Below are 10,776 nucleotides of genomic sequence, written 5' to 3'. Positions count from 1 at the left end.
AACAGAAGCTTCGCTTTTTGGCTACGAAAACGCAGGAGACTACGCAGCAATATTTCACGTAGAGATACGACGGTATGCCGTTCGTCCAGGGAATAAGGGGAAAATTCAATCGTAGAAAAAAATTATGTATTCGAATGAAACGTAACGCAACGCACCCACAACAACAATCACACGACCATAAACAATGGCCATTGCAAGCAAAAAGAAAACAGCCAACAATCATCCGATCTACGGTTTGTATTTTATCCACGGTTTCGACAAAATAAGCGTTTCGCTCTTCTTATCAGTGAAACCGCCAGTCATGCGGTACACACACGGGTGAAGACGTATCATGTGTCGATGAAGATGTAACGCGATGCATAACAGTGTGTAAGCTACATTCAACTGCGATACATTGACTTTCAAGTGATTTTTGTTACGACATTATTCATTGGTAAATATCCAATATTTAAAGTTTTTCCATTGAACCCAAATCGGTAAGTTTTATTTCACACGTGCTGCACTGAATTTTATTTTTGAAAATTGAGATAGCAAATAATTATCAAGTTCAGAAACAAATTCATTGTGTTTACATCGATTTACGTGGATAGTATGACATTGCTCCAACCGTCAACATATTCACATTTGGACAACATCACTTGATGATTGCATATACAAAATACGATAAATAGTTACATAAGTGTCGCGAGCTTTGGTCTTTGTCTGTTATCACTTTGAGCATAATTTGTGGCGCCAGATTGTCCGTTGAATTATTACATAAATGAACGAAAGTGAAAAAAGGACAATGGACCCCAGTCAAATCGGAGAATCATCGTTTGATGCATTCCGGGGGCGATAAACTTATATATTTACATTGACGAAATCAACTTTTGTCAATATTTATTGTTTATATTAAAACACATCTAAATATTTAGAGGTTATTTCAAAAGCATTACCTATTTTATGACACCATCAAATGGTTATGTCACCTTCGAACTCAGTTTCAATGCAGAACTTGATAAACTATTTGCGCTACTTTAATTTCATTCATGACATAAAATTAATTAGTGAATTTTTGTAATTCCATCCATGCATTAGTGCTAATATGGGAGGACGTGTCGCTGGAAAAGTTGCATATTCAAATGGCGGATACACCGGTGGTAAGAAGCATAGGCGTGCTGCTGAAAATTAAATTCTTTGTTCAACGATAATTTATATGGTTCTCAAATGACAGGCAGCCGTTCATATTCCGGCATCAATGAGGGTATCATGTGGGCAACAATAATTATGGCAATCATCATCACTGTTCTCATATCGATAGCGCTATGCTATTTAGCGCGCGAAAAATATAAAAAACGGCAAGAATATTACATAAATGCTTAGGCAACTGTGAAACATACGCAATTACACATATTGATCCATCCAAAAATCTCTATGTTGGAGTATCTCCTGCCATTAGAGATGTAAATGTTCAAGGTTCTTTGTTTGGTCGCTTCCTGTTTTCACTTCCATTTTTTTATATTATTATAATTAGTTTTATGAAAATTTAAAAGTATTTAAAGTCTAAACGATTGAGAAAATTAAAAAGATTATATTGATAAATAAGACAATAATAGAAATTCAAAAAAAAAAAAATTTCTTTGCTATTTTTATTATACAAGTTGTTTGCAATAAAAAGTAATGAAATGAAAGAAATGAGTAATATTTTGAATATTCAAACCGTTTTCGTTGAGTAAAAATGTGCGTTCGAAAAATGAGCACATTTCGAAACAATAAAAAAGTACTCATCGAATGTTGTGCTCTTGTGTGAGCAAATTTTCGAACATTGAAAGACGACAAGAGACAGAGACACATACATTTGTGACATCAGACTTTGAACTATTTCGCTCGCGCTATTACAATCCACCGCATTATTCTATCGCTATACCTTTTTCTATTACATTGAGTAGAATTTTGAATACCAATGCTCACTATTTGACATATACACAGTCAAAGTCACGACGGTTCACTTCATTTGGGTTGCGTTAGTCGGTTTTCGCTTGTCCGAATGCCGCCAAATACACATTTACATACACAAAAACGACATCGAAACCACGCTATTGTCTGCTATAGGACGAAGAGAGATGGATAAACACGTAGTTGTGCGCCTATAGAATATTGTTCTCACATCCATCAATTCAGTAGAGCGTTGTTCGTCAAATACATTGGATCTCGCAAGAAACTCGCAAACGATTTAATCGAATTCTCTTCATTTATTATTCTGTGAAAGAAGGTATGTACAAATTTTCCATTTCTAATCAATTTGATTTTTGATAATCGTTCATTTACGTATGACGAAAATCTATTCGTTCGCAATTGTTGTCATAAAATCCAAAAATTATCGGGTGATTTCCGTATTTATAAAAAAAAACAACGTCAATTGCGCAACGAAACCAAATTGCCGCGTCGTCAAACCGTGTGAGATTTATTTTTTTTTTCTCTATCGTTTCCATTTCAAGCATCAATAAATGCAAATTACAAAGTTGAAAGATTGCTTGGATGTAAATGTGATTCGAGAACTATTTTATTTGTAAATTTCATTTCAATAAAATGAATAATTGAACGAACACTGAAATCGTGATAAATCCATCACATACAATTGTGAAATAAAAATCGTTTTTTGCATTGATAATCGTAATATGCTGATAGAATGATTCAAGCCTCATAAAAGTTTTATACATATTCCCCCTTTCACAAATGCGCCTAACTACAATTTCAAGTCGCAAAAAAATGTGTTGCGATCGCATGTCTCGCATACGTTGTGGCAGAAACTTCCAGATCCGCTTGTTCTTTCACACTGCGTCATCGCTGTTGTCTTTTGTCTCTTTCTACCTTCGTTTCGCATTCAAACAAGTGTGATGCTTGGGCATTTCGGTTTTTTCTCACATCTGTTAGTATTTCTGTGTGTCATCATTCGCTTATTAAATGATAATTTTTGGATACCTTTTTTTTGTCTCTCTTTCGCAATAGCTGTTGAAAATTACCAAGATGCCAGACATTATGAAACCAGCCCCACATTTCAAAGGCACCGCTGTGGTGAAGGGAAAATTCCAGGAAATCAGTCTTGACCAATACAAAGGCAAATACGTTGTTCTCTTCTTCTACCCATTGGATTTGTAAGTATTTTTTTGTTTATTAAAAAAAACACCCCACATCAGAATTGAACACATACATTGCAATGTTTTGGTAAATCGATATATTGACTCTAACGGCAAATATAATACAACCTTTCATTTTTAATTATTCGTCCAAGTTAGAAGTAGGTTTTTTGCCTACTTAGTCTCTATTTTTAATTTATCCAACTGCGGTTGAATTTACAATCGCTTATGGATGATTTTTGATTGGTGTCATTTTATTCAAATCGATTCGATACGGATGAAAAGCATATTTTTTTTATTCGTTAATGAAATCATTAAAAATATTGGTTTTTTCTCATTCAGCTGTTTGTTTTGAGCAGTTTTTAGTTGAACTACACCAATTTATTTCTTCGAAAAAAAATGTATCGTGCAGTTCATGGCAATCAAAATACATTGACATCGTTAGAAATATTCGGTTACTGTGGTATTTGTCCACTATAATTCATTTTAGCAATAAAAAGAGATAAAAGAAAACCCATAAGACAAGACAACTTCAAACACGCAATGATTTGTGCTGAGAGACAAAAAAAACTTTTGAAAGGTACCGTTCGCCAGCAGATAAACACTTTGTTCTCATCGTCACTCTACTTGTCTCGTTCACACTATTTGTCTTGTTCGCTCTTTGAGTGTTGTTTGTTCTGTTTGAGTGGAAACATAAAATTCATGACGAGCAATTTCTCTTCCACTTCAAAAACTTTCTGTTTTCGAGTCGGTTTTTGATCGGGTATTTGTATTGTGTTTGAAAAATGCTAATGAATTTCTCTTGAAAATATTGCATGCCGTAGGTTAATTGAGTTCAAAAAACGGTTGATTGTTTTAGAGATTATTTATTTATTTTGAAGAGTCACGCTATTATCTAATTTCTTAAAACATTCAAACTAACCAAACTGTTACTTTCTTTTTTTTCAGCACTTTCGTGTGCCCAACTGAAATTATTGCCTTTTCGGACCGTGCCGATGAATTCCGTCGCATCAATTGCGAAGTGATTGCTTGCTCAACTGACAGCCATTTCACTCATTTGGCATGGGTGAACCAAAGCCGCAAAGAAGGTGGTTTGGGCGAAATGAACATCCCACTTCTTGCCGATAAATCCATGAAAATTTCACGTGATTACGGTGTATTGGATGAAGAGAGTGGCATCCCATTCCGTGGTTTGTACATCATCGACTCCAAGGGAAATTTGCGTCAGATTACGGTAATTGAACTATATTTCTTTAAAAAGAAGAATAATTTCATTTACTTCAATTTTAATTGATCACACAGGTCAACGACCTTCCGGTCGGTCGTAGCGTTGATGAAACATTGCGTTTAGTTCAAGCATTCCAATTCACTGACGAACATGGTGAGGTCTGCCCTGCAGGCTGGAAACCAGGAAGCAAAACCATCAAACCAAGCGTTCAAGCATCAAAAGAATACTTCAACACAGCTAACTAAAATGAGTTTTGTATCTGAAAAATAATCAATGTTTTCGTATGAAATACACACAATGAGGCTATTTTAATGCCAATGCAAAACACCTTTCAGTATACCATTGTTATTATTAAATACTAAACAAAATGAATTTAATAAACAAAAAAAAAGAATCTAAAATGTTCAGTTATCAATAGATTTCACATTGGTCCATATTATGTCAGTTAATGTTTTTTTTTTACGATTTTTTATGTTTCATTTCGTTGAATTGGATTTTTTTTATATCGAAAATTTAAAATGAGAATTAATAAATAAAATACATTCAATCTATGGAGCTTTACTTTGAAAACTAACAACGGTGGGTCTTTGTGAATAATTAAAACAGGTATAGCTCTGATCAATATTTCTACCTGAACGACTTCATACAGCTGTGTCTTCTGGACTTTTAATTCAAATTTGGAACGAACGTGAAAGATGTTGCTTTCGTTCATTTATTGACAACATGACGTTAATCGACTCTACCATATTCAATTCATTCGTGAATTTAATTCATTTGAGGATATTTTGTTAAGAAAGAAAATGATGTAATCTTATCAATTTGCTAGTCATTAATTAATGATATGGAGAATCACAACAAAATCAAATGTGGATTTCATTAGATATAAAGATTTATACGATAAATCATGTAATTTCTGTACATCCATAATTAAAAAATGTCATTCATATTACAAACTGATGATTTTTGGTGTCAGAAAGAATCAAAACTGGGCAACACTAGATATCAAAACGATTAAAAAATAAGGAAGACTATAAAAGTCTATGATTATTTTAGTGATTACATTTTTATAGGGTAACATGGTGCAATTTAGTTTCGAACTAAATAACAAAAGATAATAATCGAGAAAATAATTCAGAAGCAATCTGGATGTAATCACTCACAAAATGGAATCATTTACTTTATTGTAGTATCATTTAATTTAAATGCATGGGATTATAATCAATCATGCAGTAAGTAACTCATTTCCTCTAGTCAACTTTCCAGAATTAAAAATCATTTATTGAGAAAATTTGATGTGCATATCGAAAATTATACATTTTTCTATTCACTTGCCTGTTTACAAGCGACTTATGCATGCGGCAATTACCGCATGTAATACCAATTGGCATGAATATACTTCCGATGTATGGTTGAAAAATAAGTGCTACAGTTAAAATACATATGAAAAACGACGTATTTTTATCAGCATATTAAACCAGTACAACAGTGGACGAGTGTTTGGTCAATTAAATTGTGAGTATAAACTATATGCATAAATTTCATTATATAAAACATCTCTTTTTTTCGTCTTTTCATAATAAAGAAAATATATATTTTATATATATATATAAAATGCATCGAAGACAGTGCATGTATCGTAAACGATCAGTGAATGTATCGTAAGTTTTCTATGAATATATTTTTAGATGTATTTTTCTCTCTATCTCTGTTCGTCTCACTTGCCATTGCCGATTCATCCGAGTCACGAATAATCAACAAACGGGATGATTCAATGAGACAAACCGAGAAACGAACAACAGAGAAGAAAAAATAAAACAAAGAATTCTCTCTATAATTGCTATTATTATTATTGGATGAAAATCTATATGTATTTGTACTACGAGGGTTGCTCCTTAAGTTCGAATAATATGGTACATTTGGTGCTGCCAGATGCAAACCATTGTCATATTCGTAAAGTTGGGCATTTTTCATGAACAATAACCATTACAGAAGGAATTTTGGTTTTGTGGTGTGGCTACGGCAGCAGCTTAGACATGACACCCCAAAAAGTACACTTTTTTGGATATACACTCAATTTCAAATAAGAACAATATATTATATCCAACTGATTTTGGTCTCTTGTAGACAGAGAGGTAACGAATTAGACGTACACGGAGAATGGTGCATCAATTCGATCTTTTTAGTGGTCAAATAGTCGACTGTTTGATGGGCTGATTTTTGCCCTGATTGGGGATCATAAGTTTCAGAGGTTCGGTTTTCATATCTCCATGATGACTTCTGGCAGGTAAATGGTTGTATACTGTTCAGCATTGAAGGACCTTTGATCCTCTAAAAACATGGTAACAACATAACCCCTAACACCGTAAAATAATGCGGTCCTCTTTTTCATCATCACTTCACAAGCGAACAACTTTTGTTGGATTGAGTTCATGTTCGAAGACTTTAGAGTCGACCATGCTTTTCTTTCGGGTCCAAAGGACTGGAATCATGTCTTGTCTTCTATTTCGATCGTATAGACGTGTTTTTATGATCCTATATAGGATGTGTTAAGTTTACTTGGACATTTCCTACTGCCAAATGAATGGGTAAGGATAATCATGACCTCCAAACATTCTTTAAAAAAATACCGATACAAGACGGCGAGGGGGAAATAACTATTAGTGTACGTGCTCGGCATTAGCAGGCATTGGTACGCATTTGCACGTATTGGCAGTCTACACTTGCAAGCAGTTTTACAGTCTAAGCACGATAGCGAAGTGACTGTATGCGTTGCTAACAAATACGCTTGCGAATGTTCCTTAACGTATGCGCTGCCATGTGCAGCATTTGATGAGCATTTGCAAACGTTATTTCCCCCTAGCAAGACGGTGAATTAAAATAAATGAGATACTAACTCGCGTTTAAAATAAATCTGATACTTGAAAAATATTGAAAATAAAAGTGGTATGTATCACACGAAGCCTGATCATGCCCGTAGCTAACAACACCTCTAATGCGTATTCCGAGTACTAATTGACGTTTGTGACAATATGGCCGTCACGGTTGGGCAAAATCATAATGAATCGATTAAACTGCGTTAAACTGTTAAAATAAAACAGTAGAAATAAATAGATTTTAATTTTTTACATTTTTGAAAATAAAAAATCTTTTGTTTTTTTAATTTTGTGAGATTTTCTGTCCACAATATTCAAAAATATTAAATTAATAAAAATGAATTAGTTGACATAACCTCACTTTCGTTTTAATAATTATTTGATCGGTTTATCACGATTGTGACACAAAAGTGAGGTTATGTCAACCAATTCATTTTTATTGATTTAATATTTTTGAATATTGTGGACAGAAAATCTCACAAAATTAAAAAACAAAAGATTTTTTATTTTCAAAAATGTAAAAAATTAAAATTTATTTATTTCTACTGTTTTAATTTAACAGTTTAACGCAGTTTAATCGATTCATTATGATTTTGCCAAACCGGGACAGCCATATTGTCACAAACGTCAATTAGTACTCGGAATACGCATTAGAGGTGTTGTTAGTTACAAGTTTTATATAGGAAATCCTATACCATGATCGGGCTCCGGTATCACATTCATTTTCAATGTCGTTCAAGTATCAAATTCTGGCTAGTATACCATTTATTTTAACTCATTTGTGCATTATACCGAATCTCCGAGAGTTTCATATAAGCCTTCCCATGTAGATGGTAAAAAATCGTGAAAAATGAAAAAAATAATTAAAAATTTTTCTTCGATTTACAAATACTATTCAATTTTCTGTACCATCTGGTGAATCAGAATGAAAAAAATCGCATTCCTTATCACCCAAATCACGATTGGCATTCGGCCACTATTCAATAGGTGTTACATAGGAAGTTTATATGAAACTCTCGGAGACTCGGTATAGAGCACTCAAAAGTTGAGTAGTATTTTGATTAATGATGACATTTTTGAGAGTCACAAATTGGTCACTAAAATATGACACCATTTATTTGGATCTAAGTGTTCGCTTTGCTAGATTTCATTCAACTTCGACTTTTAGTGTGAAAATCGAAAAATTGATATTTCTGTCCCAAGGAGTTTGTTCAGAAAATGTCCGCCAGATGTCGTATCGAAATTTTCAAAACATTTTTGGAAATCACAAATTAATCACCAAAATACTGCATCCACGTTCGTCGTATGGTTCTTTTAGGGTTGTGTTTGTTCTTGTACGCAGTTTTCGCGAACGAACACAAACAAACACGAACAGCTGCGTTCATGACCAGCCTTAATGTATAATGGCCACTCGCTAATCGATGTTTGTCTGTGGAATTTTAAATCTAACCTTGTTTCCAGTGGACACTTTCCACCTGGTTTCCTTGAATATTAAGAGCGGTTTAAAAAGTAGCGTAAAATGTTAATTTTAAATTTTTATTTAAATTTATTTAACAAAATTTCTTATCATACAATCCCGCATTTCCATGCCTTTTTTGGCCATAGATTGAGGTAGACAGTCGTGCATAAAAATGTGAACATTTTTCAAAGTAATACCACTATTTGAAAAGTAACGATAAACTAAAATTAAATTAATGAAACAAATGAAAAATGACATTCTGAATGAAATCGAATTGATAAATAAAGAAAATTGTTTGTTTGTGAATATTCAATGAAATCGGTATAAAATGTTTGAAAAAATTATCTAATGTCGATTTGGCATATTAATCTCTCTGATATTATGAAAATGATTCGATCTACGATAATGTTGTGTGAGATCAATGACTACTAATACTTTGGTAACATTGAATAGCGTGGTGGTGTATTCCAAACGGCTGTGGACCGACGTCGAACAATAGGTTTGATTGTGGGGAAAATTTCTACCGAAATTGTGTTTTCTGCTTTTGAACCAAATAGTGTGTCAACAACTTTATTTCCAATTGCTGACTGCTTAATAATAACGCGAATTCGATTTTTGCTCCGGCTCCAATGAGGATTGTGTATTTCATCTTCATTTTCACTCTCAGTATCGTCGTCAGTTTGTAGTGTATCAAAACCGTATTCCATCATTGAGCTATTTGTAACAATAATGCTGTTCGATATCTTTGATTTATCGTACAGAACGACTTCTGGCAACGACGAGCCCGATGAACCGGTCGATTCAGTATCCTTTGATGGTTTTTTAATTTTCTTCGATGCAATTTGTGCCATTTCCTTTGATGTCGATGTCAAATTTGTTTTTGGCTTTGCACTATTCTTTGGATGTGACTGGGTTTTCTTTGATTTTGGCTCTGGCTGGGATGCAATTGCTTTCGTCTTTGCACGTTTTGCGTTGCTAACTAATTCTTTCTCACTATTTTTGCCGTTTTCCTTCGACAAATGTTTGAAATTTCGCTTGGAATTGTTGTTTGTATCCTGAAAAAAGACACATTTTTTGTTATATTCTTGAAAATATTGTTTATATTTTTTATAAACTTACATTCTCTTCCGGTTCAACAATGGTGAATGAGGAAACTTCAATATCTTCTGGAATTGGACGCAACTTACTTTTTGGCATGAAATATCGCTTCTGTTAAATTATTACAGTCATTAGTATATAATTTAGATAAAAACAAAACATGGTAACTATGACCCGTGACAAATGGAATGAAACACTTACAATTTCAAAGGTTGCCTTTTCTTTGGCTATCCTTGTTCGCGCTTCACGTATTGGTAAAATCGCTTTTTTTGACATTTCTACAATCTGTTGGAGAAAAAACATGAAATATATTTGATGTGAGTATTTTAAACAGAAAAATTGTTTGAAGGAGGTCAAAATAAGAGAATTTCTTGAAATTTAACATTCTGTCAAACTGTTATAACAATGAACGGTTCCTTTGGTTTTGAAAAACTTCTATTTTTACCTAATTATTTTTTTACCTTTGAATGTACAACAACTGCAAGAATTATTTTACAATAATTTTAAACTAGAACTTATTTCATAAACTTTGAAATTGATTTTAAAAATTGTTGGTTTTAAATACAAGCAACTACGGTATGTGAAAATAGACGCTAATTTGTTTTGGTTTTGTCACCGTTTGGTGTTAATGTTCCATCGTCTATTTAACTGTCAAAAAATGTGCGCCAAAACATATGGAATGCGTCCTGTCAATCGTATGTCATTGAACGCACCCATACTGGTCTCGTAAATATTGTTCATACACAAAAGGTACAAGCGCGATACTTGAACATTTTTTTTTATTCATTCATGCCATTCACATTATTTAATGAATTTAATTTTTAACACAATTTCAACACGTAGAAAATGAAATTATATATTCGGATATTTTTAGATGATTTGGTGTAGCAAATCATTTAATTAAATTGTTATAGAAGGTGGTGTTGATGCAGTCGACAAATTAAAATAATCTTATGGTTTGCTTACACTTAAAGTGTCTTCTTACAATAAAGTTATTTAAAA

General features: G+C 33.1%; 2 protein-coding genes and 1 long non-coding RNA gene across 4 annotated transcripts; 2 read left to right on the top strand and 1 right to left on the bottom strand.

Moving 5' to 3' along the window:
- The first annotated feature begins 364 nt into the window (after positions 1 to 364).
- LOC116343416 lies at positions 365 to 1,462 on the top strand. The gene is made up of 3 exons (XR_004201329.1): positions 365 to 476; positions 1,078 to 1,139; positions 1,214 to 1,462. It is a non-coding gene; the product is annotated as an uncharacterized LOC116343416 (long non-coding RNA).
- A 657-nt stretch (positions 1,463 to 2,119) lies between these two features.
- LOC116343296 (peroxiredoxin 1) lies at positions 2,120 to 4,745 on the top strand. Its single transcript, XM_031771284.1, has 4 exons — positions 2,120 to 2,251; positions 2,989 to 3,134; positions 4,065 to 4,350; positions 4,419 to 4,745. The coding sequence occupies exons 2-4, from the start codon at positions 3,007 to 3,009 to the stop codon at positions 4,587 to 4,589; spliced, it is 585 nt and encodes a 194-aa protein (XP_031627144.1). The 5' UTR covers positions 2,120 to 2,251; positions 2,989 to 3,006; the 3' UTR covers positions 4,590 to 4,745.
- A 3,994-nt stretch (positions 4,746 to 8,739) lies between these two features.
- LOC116343310 (inner centromere protein-like) lies at positions 8,740 to 10,398 on the bottom strand. Of its 2 annotated transcripts, none has more exons than XM_031771303.1 (4): positions 10,220 to 10,398; positions 9,976 to 10,059; positions 9,796 to 9,885; positions 8,740 to 9,731 (listed from the first exon to the last, which is right to left on the bottom strand). In XM_031771303.1, exons 2-4 carry the CDS (start codon positions 10,048 to 10,050, stop codon positions 9,105 to 9,107), a joined length of 792 nt encoding a protein of 263 aa, XP_031627163.1. In that variant the 5' UTR covers positions 10,051 to 10,059; positions 10,220 to 10,398; the 3' UTR covers positions 8,740 to 9,104. The 2 variants fall into 2 exon arrangements, with proteins under 2 accessions (XP_031627163.1, XP_031627162.1); XM_031771302.1 differs by having other exon boundaries at positions 10,236 to 10,397.
- Between the last annotated feature and the right edge of the window lie 378 nt (positions 10,399 to 10,776).

This window comes from Contarinia nasturtii, unplaced genomic scaffold, assembly GCF_009176525.2.
Source record: "Contarinia nasturtii isolate CC-2019 unplaced genomic scaffold, AAFC_CNas_1.1 Cnas_scaffold_993, whole genome shotgun sequence".
Lineage (NCBI taxonomy): Eukaryota > Metazoa > Arthropoda > Insecta > Diptera > Cecidomyiidae > Contarinia > Contarinia nasturtii.
This window is presented reverse-complemented; position numbering and strand designations above follow the sequence as displayed.